Source organism: Chlamydotis macqueenii, chromosome 11, assembly GCF_036417535.1.
Source record: "Chlamydotis macqueenii isolate bChlMac1 chromosome 11, bChlMac1.mat, whole genome shotgun sequence".
Classification (NCBI taxonomy): domain Eukaryota; kingdom Metazoa; phylum Chordata; class Aves; order Otidiformes; family Otididae; genus Chlamydotis; species Chlamydotis macqueenii.
The window spans coordinates 11,563,857-11,583,153 of record NC_141566.1 but is presented as its reverse complement, the minus strand read 5'-3'; the positions used below and the strand labels follow the sequence as shown (position 1 = coordinate 11,583,153).

General features: G+C 49.4%; 1 protein-coding gene across 3 annotated transcripts in view; it reads left to right on the top strand.

The window, feature by feature from the left end:
* Nucleotides 1-16,606: 16,606 nt before the first annotated feature.
* Nucleotides 16,607-19,297, top strand: part of LOC104476614 (gamma-aminobutyric acid receptor subunit beta-4) — an 80,288-nt gene continuing 77,597 nt past the window's right edge. For all 3 annotated transcript variants that reach the window (XM_086756367.1, XM_086756368.1, XM_086756366.1), the window contains exon 1: nucleotides 16,607-16,690. In XM_086756367.1, the coding sequence (XP_086612493.1) occupies nucleotides 16,611-16,690 (80 nt within the window). In that variant the 5' untranslated portion in view covers nucleotides 16,607-16,610. The remainder of the gene's footprint in view (nucleotides 16,691-19,297) is intronic.

The window sequence follows — 19,297 nt, the reverse complement described above, 5'->3', positions numbered from 1 at the left end:
AAGGCTAAAATAAAAGGTGGAAGCAAGAAACAGCACCTAATTAGAGCAGGGACTGAAAAAAACCCAAGCTATGTAGTGCCTTAGACCCCTGCCTCTGATGCACTGCTGACATCGGGTCCCTCAAGTCCATCCTGTGAGACCTCCCACAGAAACACAACACCGATCAGTAAATATGCTGACTGTGATCTGCAGGTGATTGATCGCAGATGATTTTACTGCAGTCTGTGGGGTGGGTAGAGGGGCTCCCTACAGTATCACAGTGGGCATGGTTTACTGCTGGAGGCTGGCACCTCCCTGTGGCTGGAGAGGAGATGGATGCTGGCACCAGTGCCATGCCTGCTGCTCTCAGGCTCAGATTTTGTTCCTGCTTGGGCTAGGAGTGCCCTGGGTGAACACAGCACTTTGCTAAGATAATCAGTGCTTAGAATAATTCCTCAGCAAACACCCCACCTGGACAGCAAAGCCTTCCTCTCTAATGCCCTGGTTTTGCAACAAGATGTCTTTGTAGGAGGGCTTTAAAGTCATCTAGTCTGCTACAGATCACCAGTGAGAGATGATGTTTGGGCTAATGCTCAGCTACATCTCCTAGGGCAAAGGCCAGGGAGAAATACTGCAGGAGAGTGGAGAGGGAGGGAGAGGAATTCCCTGAGCAGAAATTATTTTGAGCAGAGAAAGCTGCAGAGCAGTGTGGAGTGAGGCAGAAGAAATACAGGAGAGGGAGGTGGCTATGCTGGGGGAAGACAAAAGAACAGAGGAGAGTGGAGGCTCAAACAGCTCCTCTGGGGAGGATGAGGGCTGGCAGGTAGGATGCTGCTCACTGGGGCTCTGTAGAGGAGCCTCCTGACAGGATCACTGTCAGGAGCCGGCTGGGCTCAGCAGTGCTTCCCCCTGCAAAGGGATTCCCTCTGCCAGACGCTATTGGTCCTGGCGCAGTGACGAGCTGCTGGAGTGGATTTCTTTTCCCTGCATATGTGGTAGAGGTATAGGAAAACAGCAGCCCCATCCCCCTCCAGAGAAGCGGGATTCCTTCCTCTGCCATCGCTGGATGCTCTGCACCAGGGCTGAGCACTCACACAAAACCACACAACCTGTCTTCAAGGAAATCCGCTGGGGCTTGTGCTCAGCCTGTCTGCGAGATGCAAGGGGAAAGGTTGCTGTGCCAGCAGAGCACTGGGGAAGGAATCCAAAAGCTCAGTCCCTGGTGAGACCCAGCACATCCCCATCTGCTGCTGGCACAGAGACGCTCCCCTCAGCCCCACAGCCATGCTTGGGTCCTGCCTGTCCACACAGAAGTAGACACCCAGACACCAACTAGTCTTGCACAGCTGTTGTGCCACTGTGTATGCAGAAGGTGCAAGCAATGGAGCCCAGGAGATGTGGGATCTGGGCTGCATTCTTCTCACTCATCAGTCCTTCTGCCTTTTCCCACTTATTCAGAATCATGCTCAACCATGTCTAAGTGCAAAATATTACAGTTTAAAACTCTACCTTAAGTTTATTATTTGTCACTTATTTTAGTGACAAAACATCTTTGATTTAGACCTCCTGGATAACTTTGGGACACTCCTCTTTTCTTGTCCCTCTTGTCAAAGGAAAAATCTTCACTTATTACCTTGAAAGCTACTCAGGAGCAGGAACTGGCCCCTGCTCTGCACAGTCACATGGAAAGCTCTGCCCAACTGGGACGCATTACAAGAGAAATTGCAGGGGACTCAACTGGTACCTTCTTTTCAGGAGTACATCTGCTATCTGCTTTCCTCCTTGAATATGACCTGCAAAAGGGTCCTCAGAGAGCTGGGGGCTGGGGAAGCAGCAAGAACAGGGCTGCTTGATGAGGAGGAGCAAATCAGGAGCTGAAGGTGACCACAGCACAGCCCTTACCAGCTGGGGTGCAGCCCCTGAAGATGGGAGGGCAGTCTCCCACACAAGGCAAGGTAATAGGTCACATCCAGGGAGATCAGCCAGAGACAAAGCTGCAAAATATGTGAGAGGGCCCTCTAAGGGACAGGGACAGATCCAGAGGCAGCTACAGCACAGCCCAAAGGAAGGGGCGGTATCGTGAGCCTGAGCTTAAATGGACTCATGGCCCAGTGGGTGGGTGGGTGTTAGTGGACATCGCAGGCGGGGCTGGTTGGGGCAACTGGGCCTAGTGGTGCACTCAGGGCCCTGGCACAGCTGCAACATCATGGGGCAAAACTCTCCAGTGGTGAGTGTCCTGATAGTTGGTCATTTTTAGGTGTCACAGGTGACTTTTCTTCTCTTCACATTTTGCTTTATGCTGTTGTCTGTAGTTTGGGAAGGAGCAGCACACAAAGCACTGGGGTAAAGTAAAAGTCCCAGAACCATTGCAGATCTGGGTGCTGCTCAGAGGCTGGAGGGAAACCTCAGTGAACCCTTGCAAGAGACTTGAAGTGTAACCTGGAGCAATCTGCAGTCCTGGACAGAGAGAAACCAGACCCAGATTGAAAGGTCCCCTTCACATACCTGGACAAAAAGCAGCAGAATATTTATCCTGGCATTAGCCAGGATAAATTTGGCATTAGCTAAATTTTGGCATTAGCCAAAACTATGTGAGACTGGTGCATCACACTGTCCCAGATTATGTGCATGAGGTTAAACATGCTTGCCTGCTGCAGGTGCATGGACAAACCCCTTTGGGTTGGGAGGTCACCTCTAGGGTGGGAACAGAGACTGCTGCAGTTGCCATCTGCGCTTGAGTCCTGATGTCTTCTCTAGCATCTCAGAGGTTCCATGTGGAAGCAGTGAAGGTTTTGGCCATGCAGACAGACCTGCTTTTTTAACACCTCTTATCTCTTTACTCCTATCTGTCCTTAGGGAACATTCTGTGTGATTTCTAATAGTGAACAAGAATTACCTAATACTTGAAAACCTCAGGATCTGGAACAATTATTAAAAAAATGTAATTCAGAGTCGCCCTCTCCATCATGTAATGGAGAGGGTAAAGCAGTCTAGAGTGGTGATGAGATTTGTGGGATGTCACAGCACAAACAGAGCCTGGGTCTCCTGCTTGCACCCCAGGTCCCTGTCCACCACTCAGCTTTGCCTCCCCAGGGAGAGAAGTTGGGAAGAAAATGGAGGGATATCAAGAAGAAAAGTGGTTAAACCCTCTCTCTCCGTTCTCCTGAGATCCAAGGTACAGATGATGCTGTTTTTCTCCCACGGTGATAACCGTTATTCAACTTGGCAGCACAAGGTGGAGTGAGTGAGTGAGGGAGGGCGAGTGTGTGTGGCTGGTATCTTTTTAATCTATCAAACGTTTCCTCGTTCTGCGGATTGCGAACTCCTGCCCGAGCATCCCTGCTGCAGGATCCCGTGTTGCCATGTCAACAGAGGCTGTCATCCCGTATGTTGTGAGGGAACGTTTTGCTTTCCTGGGGGCTGTGGGCTGGCAATGGAGGGATGTGTATGTGCCCAGATGATGCTGACCCATAATCAGGGCATTTTTTGGTAATTTTTCCCCAGAGCTTCCAGTGCTGGGAGATGATTTACCCCTCATCAGCCCCTTTAAGATATCATCATCAGTGCTTGACTTAATCAGGACATCTTGGTATGAAAAACAGCCTTCTCCTGACCCTTGTACTTCCACTGCAAGTTAGATATAATAAAGCAAACTTCCATTCCCCGCAAGGCCTTGCCGCCTTCCTGCTATTGCTGCTGCTGCAGGGGAGCGTGTGGGGCTGGAGCGAGCTGGTGAATTTGGCTGGGCTGCGAGGCCTCTGCCTGCTTATTTCTGTTCTCTCCTCTCCTCCTCCGTGGGAGCCAGGAGCAGAGGCACCGCAGAGCCAGCCTGCCCAGCCCTGTGCCAGCATGGGTTCTTTTAGAGTGTGTTTAAAGCACCGGCTTCCCAGGGAGATGTCCTGCAGGGCTAGTCAGGAAACAAAGAAGAGAAAGTTTGATGAGCTTTGCTTCTTTCTGCTAGGTTGAGGATGCCTGCAGAAGAGTTGTGGATGCAAATGTAAGTGCCACCCCCAGGAGACAACAGCCCCTCCCCCAGGGTGCTGATTGACTCCAAGGACAGGGAAGCAGCGGATCTGCTGCCTGGTCCCAAGTGTACACCAGGCTGACCTCCCTTCTGTACCTGGGGAGGGAAAAATGTCAGCATTGCAATGTGGAGAAGGGCTATAGGGCTTGTGCTGGAAGAGAAAGCAATGGCATGCCAACCTGAGTGTGAGAAAACAAGAATCCCTTTGGTTCAGGAGTGTGTCTTGCTTTGCCTGGTGGTTACAAGGTGTGGATGACTTGCAGTGTGAGGTGAGGTTGGACAGATGATCTCCAGAGCTTCCTTGCAACCAGTGTTTCTATGATTAAATGTCCAGGTACCAGCAACTCATTGTTTCAGTTTTCTCTGCAGAACTGGGCAGCTGTTACTGGAAGAATTGTTATATTGGTGGTCTGGGAAACAACTTCACAGTCAGAAGCTGGTACCTTGGGCTGGATAGTGGGATGAGAAGCTGCTGCTTCTCCTAGGAGGTTGCTGGCTGAGGCACCCTAGGTGCAGGTTCCTTGGGAACATACGCATCCAGCTCTGTCTTTGCTCCGGGGCTTGCCTCTGGAGGCTGTCCCTTATGGTTATGTCTACAAAGTGCTTTGTCCTCTCCAGCTGTGGAAGAAAAGTGGCCACTGCTCTGGGTGACAGAGACTGGAGGGGACAGCAGAAATACTTCAGCGTGGGCAGTGTTGCACTGTGTACTCCTTTGAAGAGGACCCAAGAAGATGTGAAGGTCTGGACTGAGCTTGAGCTGTGAGTTATTTAGGCTTGGCAGTACACTTCCACTAGGGCCCCCAGGGAAGGTAGCAGTGAAATTTGCTTTTTTTTTTTTTTCAGTTAAAGAAACAAACCAAAATGCATTACTGATAACTGTGAGCCCAATACCGCTAGCTGCTGGCTTGGAAAATCACAACCAGCCAAATGTGCGACCAAACCTTGCCTGGTTTTTAGCCTAGCCTCAGGTCACCTTCTGTAGCCTGTTTGCACATGAGGGCTAGAAACTCCAAAGAAAGCAAAGAGGAAGATGATGTTTCCAGGAACTGGGAGTTCAGGGCCAAATGTCAGCAGCCTGTGGGAGCATGGCAGAGGCCAGAGAGACCCCAGTATTGGCAACCACCACTGACCCAGCCAGGGTTTGCTGCGTCCCAGGTCAGCACTCTCCTGGTCCTGCTCACCTGGGCTGCTGCTCCTCCCTGCAAGCCCCTGCCTGCACATCCCACAAGAAGGCTGAGTGCTGTGGCCATTCCTATTTCCCATTCATAAAGAAAACTGCCTTTCCCTCCTGGAGGACGTTTGTACCAAGCAGTGTCACAGGAATGCTTTGTACTTCCCCTCCAGTTGCTTTGTTCTCTTGCTTTCCTGCAGTTTCCTTGGAAAAGTTAATTTTCCCTGTGGACTTTCTTTAGATGGAAACATTTCCCCTCAATGGATTTGGTGAGCACAGAAAACATCAGTTTGGAATCTGAATGGAAATAATTTGAAGCACCTTGGTGAAGAAAAATGGGCATGCACTGAGAAAGCTTGCACTCCTATATCCATGCCTTGGTTCACGGTACATATGAGATATGGCCTAAATTTATGTCAATAGCTTTCCAAAAACTCTTGTGCTAGCTTCAACTCACTTTCTACTACCTTCTGCAGCAGCTGGCAGCAGCATAAAGCAAATGTAACATGGTACTAAAGTCTTATGTCTTTGCACTCACCTTAGGCTGGTGCTAGCTGCAGCAGGAGGTGTTGACTGGTGGAAAATCGGATGTTTCAGCTATTGCTTCAATTATAGATAGCTCTTCCTCAGAGAAGACTTTTGTGCCTGAGAAAAAGGCAGTGGAGTGAAAGGGACAGCAGCCCGGCATGAGGATGGCTGAGAGAGGATTTGTAGCTCCTCTCTACTCTGCAGAAGGAACAGGGCAAGGAACAAGGCTGTAACTCTCCTCTTTGTCTCTGGGTATCAATCTTAAAAAAGAAGTTCTTTTCCATACGAAGCTCAGGCTATGGCAAGGACAGACATGGTTAGCAAGACAGCTGACACAGGCAAACCCAGTGTGACCAGTGCACGTCCCAGTCTCACAGCTGCTTCACCCTGCAAGCACCAGCCCAAGAAATGCTGCCTCCCAGGTGCTGTGCTGAACCTTATTTTTTAAAGAGAAAGCAATAGACTAATTTTCTGAGAAAACGCTTACGGTACAAAGTGGAAATATCCTGTGGAGAGAGATTGACTTTTTTCCTTAATACTCATGAGAGAAGATTTTAACAGACTTTGTTCTGATAAGTGTTGCAGTCCTTATAAGTTTAAATTTAGTATTGCCTGATATTAGAAATGAAAAGAAAGGTACAGCTAAAACAAAACTTTATTCCGAACATCAGAAGCAACTGTACTTAGAAAAAATATTTTTGCTCCTCTTTCCAAATTGGGATAAATCAACTACCAGATTTGGGGTTTCCTGCCAGGTCGAAGTCCTGTTACAATGCTGTTTTCAGTCAGGCCAGGTGGAAAAGCATCAAGATGGAAAGAACTGAGCTAAATAAAAGGTTTATCTTAATTATTAAGATTCTAGAGCTGAGCACGGGGAAACCACAGTCTATCACAACCCTACTACTCCCTCACTATATGAGCATGAACAAGATACCTTGTTTTATGAGTCCCAGAGGCAGCATGGATGAACGCCTCCTCCTGAGGACACTGCAGTATAGTGTGGTTACTCTACAAAAGCAAAAGGGAAAGCCAGAGCATGGCCAAAGGGACAGCTGGTGTCCTTTTTGCAATGTATTCTGTACAAGGGCAGTTTTGTGTGGCATCAGGGGACTGGTGTGGATGGCTGAGCTCCACAGGAGCTGTCAGGCTCCTGTCTGATTCAGTGTTGAAAACGAACGGAAACGCAAGCAGAGAGAGGTAGGGAAACCTCATGCATGGGACAAAACAACCTCCAAAAAATTTCTTTAGCTTGTCTGGGGCAGAGGTCTGCAGCCAGGGCTCATAGTGCCATGCTCCATGTAAGGGGATTACAGACATCCCCTGGGCAGGGATCAGCAGTGGTGAATGAGTGATCTACCAACAGGCTGAGATTTCCCAGTGAGAAAAGACTGAGTGTCACTTCAGTTGGTGCAGTGGCCTTCCCAAGTCATCTTCCCCGAGGTCTGTCTATACCCCTCCCTGCCATCCCTCCCTCAGCCATACCTCAGCTCCAGGCAGGGGTCCCCTCTGGTCTGCATGTTGATGTGGGGGAAGGGATACCCAAAAGTTGTTGTGGGAGGACAGAGGTGCAGGAAGACCTGTGGCTTTGAGAGGGATTTACCAGACCAAAAGCATTTAGCATGGATGGAAACCAGTTGCTTTCCTTGTCCATTTACTCTGTGGCTCCATCTTTCCCTTCCTTCCTTCCTTCCTTCCTTCCTTCCTTCCTTCCTTCCTTCCTTCCTTCCTTCCTTCCTTCCTTCATTCCTTCCTTCCTTCATTTTTTATTTCCAAGCAGTTAAAAGTAAAGGAAATGAAGATTAGATTCACATCCTCTGTGCTGACCAAGCCTGACCTCTCAGCCCCTTTGGAACAGCTGAACTGGGAGTGGGATCCTTTGGGGGATTTTTCTCAAAGGTAGTGTTATTCCTGGTGAACCCTTGTGTGGATGCTCCTTGCTCAGAAAAAAAAAAGTCCCTTACCCCAAGTCAGTGTAATCAGCTTTGAAACTTGTCTGAAGTCTCTGAGGGTTGTGAGGGCAGCAGGATGTGAATCCGTTAAGAGATTAAAAAAACACTACTGACACTCAGAGGAAAACCGCATTTTCCTGCAGTTCTTTGGGTCAAAGCTAGGACACATCTGAAGAGAGATTGCAGCTGTCCCTGGGAGGTGATAGCTAAGAGCCCTTGCAGCAAAGTGAGTGCCCAGAGGTCTTCCCTAGGCTCCCCTTCCCTCTCTCCCTCTCTGACTTCACTTTTGTCTCCTACCCTCAGTTAGACTTTCATCTCCCTCTTGATTCTTTTCATGTTTTTCTATCTGTGCCTTTGCTCCAAGACATGTCCCTCTCTGCTGAAGCATGCTCCCCTCCCCTCTGCCACATGCACACATGTGCAGGCACTGTGGCTGGAGATGCTTCTCTCCAGCACAGCCCCGGAGAAGACTTGCCCTGTGCTCCATCATTCCCAGCCTGTTGCCAGGCAACACAGCATCACATGGATTTCACTCCCAAGCTCCAAAATAAACTGCATATACAGGGGATTTTCTTCCTGTTCCTCCGAAGAGGTACTTCGTGGACATGGGAACTGGCAGATCTGAGAAGGTGAGGGGTCTCCAGCAGTCGCGATTGGCTGCTGAATTTGCTGGGGTGCTGCTCTGCCTGGAGCAGGAAAGCTGGGACAGACTGGGGTGGTGAAGGCAGAGACGAGACACCTGTAACTCCTGCTGGGACCAACCCTGATCTCCTTGTCCCTCCTGTGTGCCTTGCTCATGCTTGACATCTACCTGCCACACTGCAGTGACAGCAATGCTTCTGACAACCTGTGGGACCAGTACTGGGTTTTCTGTTACACTGGTTCAGATCAAGGCAGTTTCTTACCAGTGTAAGAGGGAACATAGAGCTCATTTCAGTTGTTTTCTCTTCCAAGGCAGAGGCATACTTAACACATAGCTCCTCCCTTTACCTTCCCGTCTGATGGTTTTGCACCCAGGAACTCCCACCCTGAGTTTTGTTTGAAGGCAGCGGCCCCCTCTGGGCACAGCCCCGCAGGCGGCTGGAAGCCAGGCACTGGGGAGCGGTAGGAAACGCTGGCATGATCCTTGTCTCTCGCAGGGATTTGTTTAACAGGTGCCACAGCTTCAGCCTGCACAGGACTGACAGTCTGCAGGCTTTAATTTGGGGCTTTGCACACTTACACAGGAGTTTTGTTTTCACATCTACAGATTCAATGCTAAAATGACTTCAGAATTTGAGGCATGACCCAAGCTTACTTGTTGCCAGCGGGCTGATGAACTATCAGACCTATTTCAGGAGCAAGACACGCCTTCTATCCTGTAATGTACAAATTGCATTTCATGACAGCTATATAACACTCCTGAGAGCAAATTTCGGCACAATTATCACCCTTTGCAGGTCGTAAAAGTCACTCAGCTCTCAGCCACCTGTTTTAGAGCTGTCAGCCAAAGCCCCTTGCAACCGCCGCAGTGGTTAAACACCATGGGAAAGCACACATGAATATTATCTCACTTGAAATGCTGAATTAACGAGGAACACATATCGTGTTATCAGTGAGAACATGTTGCAAATACCCTGTCCCAGGCAGGAGGAGTCCTAGAGGAAGCATGCCTTTCCCAAAGCAGTATATGCCTTCAGAAAGCATGATTCGGACATGCCCTCCTGCATTTCCACACTAAAAACTGGACTCAGTATACTGTCTCCATGAGAGAAACAAGCCTGCTAGTTGGCTTAGGTGCCCAGTCAAAACTAAGAGAGATCAAATTTGGGAAGTCAGGGACCTCCCAACTAGGAATGCTACATTCGGAGTAGCAATGGGAACCTCTCAGTCCAGCACATTGTTAAGGGGCCCTTGGTCTGCTTCAGAGCCTTCCTTGGGACACAGACTGAGCACCTGCCTCTCCTCCCTTTTGTATACCTGATCACCAGAAGTGTAAACTTTTCATTCTGAACCAGAATTACATATTAAAAAACCTCTCTGAACTGAAATATCCCAGTGACTGAAAGACCCAAAGAACTAACCTTTGTCTTTTTGACTGCACAAGTCCATTGTGTCTGGGGCTGAGATGTTCTTGCAATGTGGCATTGCCCTGGCTATGCTTTCCTGGCTTCTTGGTCTCTAACAGAGCTGCCCCTGGACAGACAACCTCCTGGCTCTCGATTTAAACCAGCAACTCCAAGGAAACGTCTCTTTCTTTTGTCTTTGTTTTTTTCCTTTTAATCTCAAGTGTCATCTCACAAAGTTCCAGCATTTTCAAATCTTCTACAAAGAGAATACTCTTATAGTTAAAAAGGAGGCAGGAGTTTTAAAAGACTGAAACTGTGCATTGTAGGCAAGTAATTAAGTTAGTGTCTGCCTCAATTTCCCATCTGAAAAATAAAACCAGGAATTTATGTTGAACAAAGGAGTAGGGTTGTTCCTTCTGCATTCAGTCTTGGAAACGTTTACTGCATTTTATGTTCTCTCTCTCAGTTCTACTCAGAGTAGAAAGCCCAGATGGGCACCTTAATGTATGTGTCCTTCACTGGTGTCACGGCCTGGGGACTTAATGAATTTGCCTCTCTCTCTGTAGCTCACATGTCTTTGGGATGCTGCCTTCAGCAATACGCTTCCTCAGTCACCTTCTATATGTTCCCCTCATGACATCGTCACTTGACATTGTCCTCTATTCATGACATCACTGGCCATCTTTTCATTACATTGTCCCAAGTGTTACTTTGCTTGGGTGACCCCTACAAGCCCTTATGCATGGCCTCTACTGTGCAAGGGGCTCTCTTTGCAAGCACACCCTGAGCTGGTGGCCCAGTCAGTCCCCACTGAGCAGAAAAGTCACAGGAGAGAGCCCCAGTTGTCTCCAGCCACTGGGGCATTGCCTGTGGAGGACACCACCATAAACTTAATCATGGGGTAAAATACAGATGAAGACTCACTCTCTGCAGCATGTCTGGGAAGCAAATGTGGGTTTGACCTACCTGAGGCTAATGGGGGAATCAAGCGTACATGCCCTGTGGTGTGCAGGAGTGATCTCTTTTATCACATTTGCTGTGGCCCCTCAGTGCAGGTGGTGGATACTGCAAGGCTTTGGGAGGAAACAGCTCCAGGTGGCACCTGCTCTGGGAACACATCATCCCTGCGACCAGCAGGGACCAGCAACTGGGTTTCTCATCTCCTCCTGCCTCCTGGGTGATGGTGTGGAGCCCTAGCTTTCCTCAGAGCAGGAGAGCTGTGGGGACAGAAGGAGAAAGAGGACCTGAAACCACACCTCCCTGTGGTGGTCAGGAGCAGAGTGTTTTACCTAGATCCTTGCAATCTGTTTCACTGCTTCTTCCAGCACTTTTTATTGGATCTCCATGACTCAGACCAGGAGCTTTGACTCAGAAGGGGGCTTCTCTGTTGGCATAAATGGGAAGGAGCATCCCTAGGAGCAGGAGTTGCTACGCCTTCTGAAACGTGGATGTGTCACGGGAGACATGGACCCAACAGGCCCACTCTGTGTCAGAGCAGATCTCCATCGTTAACAATAATGAACAGGGAGGCATTTTTTGGCACTTCTTAACTGTCTGCAGGGGCTGAAGGGCCTTTTCCTTGCCTTGGGCCCTTCACACTGCCAGTCGTAATACGATCAGAAATGCCAGTCCCAAAGGGCATTGCTGCCGCTCCTAACCACCATCGTGGAAATGCGAAGAGAAAATAAACTTGAGGCCTCTTATGTGCTAAGCTCAAACCTGAGCAGGCTTTTGCCACAGATCAGGAGTTTCTGTTTACAGCCTCGAGATGAGATGTGCAAGTGGGATAAGTTGATGACACGCCACTGCAGTAAGCAGGGCCAGACAAGCTGACACGTCCGAGGAGCTCGCCCCCATCTCTGCGGCAGTCAGTAGCCAGGGGATATACAACCATACATGCATTCATGAGATGACTAAGGCTCTGCATCCCTCAACACGCATGCAGGAACAAGTTCACACCTCCCGGTGTACCACAGCTCCATTACAGCTGTGTGTCAGCCCTAAGGCTGCCCTGTGGACCCGACTCACCCACCTCTCCCATCACCTGCCTTCAGGTATGGCTGGAGCAGATTGTCCCTATGCCATAGGTTCAGGGTGGTGTCACTGTCACCCTGGAGGTTGTCTGTGCATGGTAGGAGAAGGCTGTGGCATGGGGAGATCAGCATGCATAGGGCTGTTCATTCATTGTAGGTATGGGAGCGAAACCCCACCTATCACAGCACTTCCGCACTCTCATAATCAAAGGACATTCACTTGGCCATGCCATTTTTCAAGTGAAGGAAAGCCCAAACTAGATTGTGTCTGCAGCCTCATAAGCTAAATGGGAATGGAATGGGAGCTGGTGCATGAACCCATCTCCATGGACAAGCCTTTCTCCCTTCCCTCCACGCTTTCCATCAAGAGATTTGAGGACAGAGGAGATACATGACTGCATGCAAAGCTCTGTTCACCAGTTCACCCATTCACAGTTCCTAAAAATGTTCAACATTTCCACTTACTCTGGAGAAAGCTGCACTATCTTGTGAAGCAGTGATGGATCTTTAACTCAGCAAAGACAGGCAGCTTTGTATATATACTCTGTCTTTGGGATATTTCCATATGGTGCATCCAAGCAGAGGGGCTCCCGGGCTAGTATATTAGGAGTGATTTGTAACTTAGAGGACACAGAGTTGATGAAATGACAGTCCCAGCTGTCCAAGCAGTTGCTGGTGGCTGTCAGCCCCATTAGTTACAGGGGGTGGCGACTTGTGGTCTTCTCTCGCCAACACCTGAGGGTCATTAAGTGGCCCTGTAATTGCTAATAGAGCATTTGTCCTGCAGGATAGCTTGAAGGAAAACCTCTCCTGGTGGAACCTAGAGCTGGAATTGCAAAGGGTCTCTGGCTTGGTGAGTTCAGTTCTGGATGCAGCTGCAGCAGGAGATGGACGCTGTGCTCTACACCAGGTGGGAAAGCTTTCCTTGCCTCTGCCCTTCTCTATTCCTGCCTCACGAGGTAAACTTCATTTGTTTTCAGGGTGTTTTCCACCTTCCACATAGGAATGCCAGCTCTGAGGCTGAATATTTTCTCCCCTCCTGCAGGGCTTTTATTAAACTTCTGGTTTAGTGCCCGATTTGTTTCGCTTTCTCTTCTTTTGTCCTTTTTCTGCATTGGAAGAACAACCATCTTCTGCTAGGAGCTGTCAGCTTGACAAAAGAGCCAGCCATCTTGCCAGTGGGGAGAGGGGACTGGGAAGATTTTCCACCTTGATGGCAAGCCCTTGGGAAAAGCAGCACTTAGGTGATAATCGTGATGGCAAGTGAAAGAGCTCCTCGTTCCCTCCTGCTGCAACAGGGGCACATGACACCTCCTCGGGGCAGGAGGTGACACAGCTAAGTGGTACTTGTGGATCTGTATTTTGGATGCTCCCCAGCACTTGTTCTGATCATGGTATTTCCTAATGTTGGATAATTTCTACTGAATTATCTACCCAGAATCCATTTGCTGAGTGCATCTGCGTGCTTGGAGAGGAGGTCTAAAGTGTGCTTTGGTGCTGGCAAAGCTTAGCTTCCCTCTCTTTCCCTGTTTTTGCTAAAAGGCAGAAACAATCTGATTCACTGCCTCGCTGCTTTACTTGTGCAAACCCCTCAGTACAGCACTGATCCTTCTCTCCCATGCCGTGAACCCAAAGATGGAGGTAGCACAGAGAAGACCCAGCAAATGCTCAGCTGTTAGCCACCATGGAGAAAAAAAAAAAAGAAAAAAAGAGGAAAAGGGAAAAAAAGGAATTTGCGCTGTCTCTGGTGGTTGTAGACCATAACCCATGATCTGTAGAGGCTTTTGACACAACACTGTCATGCTGACTGTGACTTGGAGTCAGCAGTGGCCACAGAATAAGAAGGCGGGTCAGGGTGTGGAGCTTGCAGCAGAGCAACAAGTAAGAGAGGAGTGCAAATGAATGATTTAATAGTGGAAGACAGCAAATGGCCACAAACACAGTCCTCCATGGCCTCTTCAGGGTGATTACAGCCACAGCGTGTCATCTCCAGCAGCCACTCACTGCTCTTTTCGGACTGAGAATACGAACTTCACAAAAATCCATTGCTGGGCTCTCACTGGAGAGAAGACAGATCCCAGCAGGGGAGGGAGACCCAGCATTTGGGATTCTGGGAGGGGCTCAAGGATACCCATCTTCTGAAGGGCAAGAAACAAACACCTCTGTGAGCATTGTCATGTATCAATGTGCATCAGCCTTAATGAGACTCAGCAGAGATGGGTGACTAATTCCAAAGCAGTCCTTTATTCATAAACATGGCTTCAGGTAGATTATTCAAGAGCACACAACAGCTTCTTTGAATGTATTCACTGCTAAGCAATCGGCTTTCCAAAGTTTCCTGTTGTGGCCGAGTGGTCAGATAATTCATGTGACACGGTTTCTGCTCCCGACTGGGTGAACTTGCAAGTACAAATGTCACCATTTGTGAGCATAATTTTTCCTCTTCATGTGTGCCTCTGACATTTGCTTTCCACTTACCTTTCTGCCAGTAACATGCAATCACAGCTGGTGGGAGAGAGCAATGCTAAGGGGCCAAAAAAGGGAGGAGTGGAAGGGCCCAGGAGGGGCTAAATGGTGCCCAGAGCCTTGGCAGAGGCAAGTGCTCCTTATCTCTCAAAGATCTCCTCCCTGGTACCCATCAGCTTAATTCCAAATAAGTGCTTCAGGAGACCCGTGCACTGGTAGCAGCAGATGAGATGAATAGCATACCTGTACAACAGCTGGCACCAGAGAGGAGCCGGGGCAGCTCGTCCCAGGGATAAGGAGATGCAGAGCATGTGATCTGTGATGTGCCTTTGATAAGGAAACCATGAAGAGCCATGCCAAGCATGAACCCCAGGGCCAAGGATTTGCCCAGCTGGGGCGGGGGCAGATCTCCCTGCAGGGAAGGGCAGGAGGAAGGTGCTGCCCAGCAGCCACTGTGCATTGCCCTGTGCCTCTTCAGAGGCGTTGTGTACCTCATCCTGCCCAGCTGTGGTGACACATCTGCTCTGCGCTCTTGGCCCGGAGTGCTTTGGAGACCATCCATATGCAGGTGTCAGCCAGCACCAGGGGAGGGGTAACTTACTGGCTCGCAGGGTCTGCCCTGAGCTGCCAGGCAGGTACAGAAGAGATGGCATCCAGGACGGTCCTGGTGTGAGAGCTTGGACATTTCCTTCTTGACCCACCACAGCTTCTGCTCTGCATTCAAAGTGCTTCTGGATCTCTTCTTTTTCCTAGGAAAAAAATCCTCCATGGATATACATTACTGCACACCTGATGTAGAGATGTAGAGCTCCTTAATTTTATTACTTTTTTAAGGTAAAGATCAGAAGCTGATGCACAGGATGCTGTGACTGTGAAGATTTCAGTGGCTGCTACCATTTCAGCAGGCATAGCCACAGCACCAGGAGCTGAGCCTCAGCAGCATTTCTGTAAGTTCAGGCTCCCTTTTCCCACAAACTGTATGGTAGTGTATGCAGCACCCTCCAGGGAAAGCTGAGCGTCCCTGCTGAGCTGGGCTTCCCTGGCCTGGAGAAGTCTGCAGCTCCACCAGAGGCTTCAGATCTTCCCCAGTGCCCCAGGAGGAGGCCACCAGGCCACTCTGCCCAGTGGCATGGAGAGAGCCTCTGTAAATCACCTTCTTTTTTATCTCTGTGGCTGAAGGAAGAGGCTCAGCCTTTGCTGATCACACTACTTCAGGCAACCACAGCACCCATCAACTCTTGCAGCTGAGCCACTCTTGTCCAGGCACGTACCCCTGCTTGCCAAAATGCCATCACCTTTCCCATCCTCTCTCCTGCTCCCACCTCCCTGGGGAAAAAAAAAAAAAAAAAAGAAAAAAAGAAAAAAAAAATCCCCTCTGCAAGCCAGCAGGGGTTAATATTGTCAGCCATGACGTCAGGATCTCAATTTGCCCGGAGAGTCCCCCTCCCCATCTACGAACTCCCTCTCCCCTCCCCTCCTCTTGTGACTTTGCAATGAGCAGCAAAACTCCACAGGAGCTGCGGCAACAGCACTAGGGAGATATCCAGTCCTCCCTCGGAGAGCAGCTCTTTCTGCAGACAGGGATTTATATTTTTGCTACACATGCATATATGTATTTATTTATTTACTGGGTTGCATTTGTTTTTTCCTGTTTTTTTTAACCCTTTCATAAAAAAGCTCCAAACCATCCAAGTGAGGAGCCCAAGATTTCCCTAAAATAAAATAACAGCACAGTGGGGTTGTCTTACTTCCCCTTCCCCCTCAGAAAATAAAGAGGGAGGGGGGAGCAAGTAAGTAAAATCCAGATAAAATCATATTGCTAGATAACTCACACCTCCCCCCTCACACACACACACGCACACACACATACTCTCTCTCTCTCTCTCTCCTCCTCCTCCTCCTCTCTGAAGGTGGGTAGCAGGAGCCATGCAACATCTGCAGAACCGGATGGCAAAAGAGCAGGAGGAAAAATAATCCAAGTGGAGTGCTCAGGGGACACTGAGTTCTTTTTTTTTTTTTTTTTCTTTTTCCTTTTTTATTTTTTCTTCTTCTCCTTCTTCTGCGTACCTGTGAGATTCGATTTCAGATTTTGCTGAGCCCATTTTTGGGCATTTTATTTTTCCTTCTCTTGGGATTTTCTCCATTGCCAGAGGATGTCTCTTGTTGAGAGGATGCTGAAAGGAAGAAGAAACGAATTCTTTGACTGGCACTGAAGGAGGTGGGGGGGGTATTTTTCCCCCACATTTTTTAGGGTTTTTTTTAATTATTCTTTTTCTCTAGGAAATCATTAACTGGGGGGGGTTGGTTTATTTTTTCCCCTCCCCCCCTTTTTTTTGGAGGGGGACTTCAGAAGATCCATCCTTCTTTCCCCTCCCCTCCAAAGATTTTTTTTCATCCTTCGTCTTTGTGGAAATGTGGACATTTCAGGCAGACAGATTGAGTGGAATTGTCTCTGCTTTAGCAGCTCTTTGTCTCGCCTGCTGTGCGCAAAGGTAAGGATTGTGATCCTAGGCTGCAGGGACAGGGGGGCTGAGACAGGATTTGGTTGTTTTGTTTGGGGTTTTCTCCATCGATCTGTATGTGGGAAGGGGGAGGGTGTTCTTTCCCTAAATTGCTTCCCCTGTTGCCCGCTGTTGTTATTTCCCAGTCTGTGTCATTTTAGGGGGAGGAGGGATGCTCATACATGAGATGTGGAGCAGGCTCTCTGCGGACAGAGCCCACCTCGCAGCCCACTTGCAGCGCATCCCGCCCCCCCCCCCCCCCCCCCCCCCGCCGTCCATATGCGATCTGGGGGAAAATGGCAAAACCGAAGCGTTTTGCTTGGAAACATGGTGTCTGTAGGAGCCGATGGAGTGCATGGCACCAAGCTGTGTGCATACGCATCCTGGCAGAGGGCTGCCTTGGCCATGCCTGTGTCTGTGCACACACAGTGCACACGCAGCCACGCTCACATCCGACCGTGCTGTGCCTGTACCAAAGCCCTGGCTCTGCGGTGTACGGGACGTGATGCCCATGTCTGTGCCTCTGCGCAGATTTACGGTTTGCAACATAATCATCTGTGGGCGTGATCCCATCAGATACATCCCTGCATGCGCGCAGTCATGCATGGCCATTTGGGCACACGTGTATCACGACACACTGACGGAGCACAGCATGCTTTACCTGCTCTGCGTGCAGCCATGTGAATGTTTGCACTAATACCCCGCGTACTTGAGCCGCAGATATTCCTGGTGTACGCCTCAAGCGCTCCGAGTGAACTGAGCAATCAGAGGTGCAGGCACCCATCCAGCCTGGACAGGGTGTACGGAGCACACCTGTTTGCTCCTACACAGTATTCGTCCACTGCCTTCACAGACAGGAGCAGCGCTGCCTACGCCTCACCCTCCTCTCTCCCACATGCGGACAGGTGGGTTGGTATCTCTGGGCTGGCGGCTTATGTGGAGTCTGCTGGGGCAGTGAGCTGTGGCATTGCCTTGCTCAGCCATGCACACTGAGCAGTGCGTTCCTGACACACACATGCAGATCCCTGCACAGGCTTGCAGATCTGTGTATACAAAGATTTATGTTCCCATAGTTATAAACATGCTCATGTGCAGATTCATGCCCACCTTACCCACACCATTCACGCGTGGTTCCACTGTGTATGGACACATACACAGGCATGCTTAGAGGCACTGTCCAAGCAAAGGTATAAAGAGCAATGCCTGCATCAAAAGCCTTTGCTCAGACATGTTGTTGCATGTATATTTATATCTGCTTATGTCCAGGGCTGATACTCACCTAATAGTCTGCATGTAATATCTGTGCACACCTTGGAGACAAAACACTCTCCCATGTGCACATGCCTTCACATCCCAGCCAGCAGCACAGTGTGCATATATGTGAATATTTGGCTGGAAGTGTACATGTATATGCAAAGCACATGCACACCCACACAGAGTCAGGGACACACTATTCAAAAATTCAGTTCATAGGCTGGATGTACGTGCTCCCTAAGCGGATGCAGACCCACATTTGCCAGGAATAGCACTTAGACGCAGCTGCTCACCCACAGCTGGGCAAATGCACAACTTGCCTGTTCAGCAGGAGGAACATAGTTTTTTGGATCAAAAGGAGCACTGAAAGGCAAGAGACTTTGCCCTTAATCGTGATGCAGTTTATGCCCTCACTGGGCCAACTTGTAGCTGATGAGGAGGAAAGAGCCCCTATATACCTCTTCCCACTCTGCCCCATTCTGCAGGGCCCCTGGCACATTGGTTACTGTCTCTGTTTCAATTTCCTTGCCTGTGTTAAGGAGGTAACACTGCTTCCTGAGTTTATGTCCTGTATGAAGCTAAATAGAAGCATCTAAATCTCTTGAGAAATACATAGTGTCTATATTATGAATATGGAAATGTGTGTACCTAGGAATGACTGTCTAGAGATGAACAAAAGCTGGTGCACGCTATCAATCCTTACTGAGCATATATACATAAGCATGTTGCAAAACCTCACATATCTGCATAGAAATCCACAGGTGCAAGCGGACCTTGCAAGCCCAGGCACAGTGTTGTGAAGATGTGTCCACCTGTGCACACCTCTCTGGCCTTTTTACAGGGATGAAACAATGCAATGAAGAGCTGTACCCCTCTAAGGTGCATGCTCAGGAACACAGCTCAGACTCTTCCCTCCCCAGCACAAGTGCTGAACAGTTTGTCCACGCACCAAAGCTGGGCCTGGGAAGTGTGCTGTCTCACATTTGCACATCCCTGTTTGGTTGAGAAATCCCTGCATATACACAGCCTGTGCATTCAAGAGCCTTAACGCATGCCCAGACTCCCCAAGTGGTCCCACATGCCTCCACCCACACTTGTACGGAGAGTCTGGGTACCTGGGAACCTGCTTTCAGGCACTCACAAATCCCTGTTTCTGTGCTTCTGCATAGATTGTGTCCGCAGCCCAGTGTCTCGTCATAACCCGATGGAGCAAGATCTGCACCCGCAGTCACCTCCAGACAGACTTGGATGTGGCCACACACGTGCACACGCGGGTTTGTGCACCTTTCACAGCTGCACCCTTGAGCTCCAGTGCTTTCATGTGTCTGCACGTCTGAGTGCACA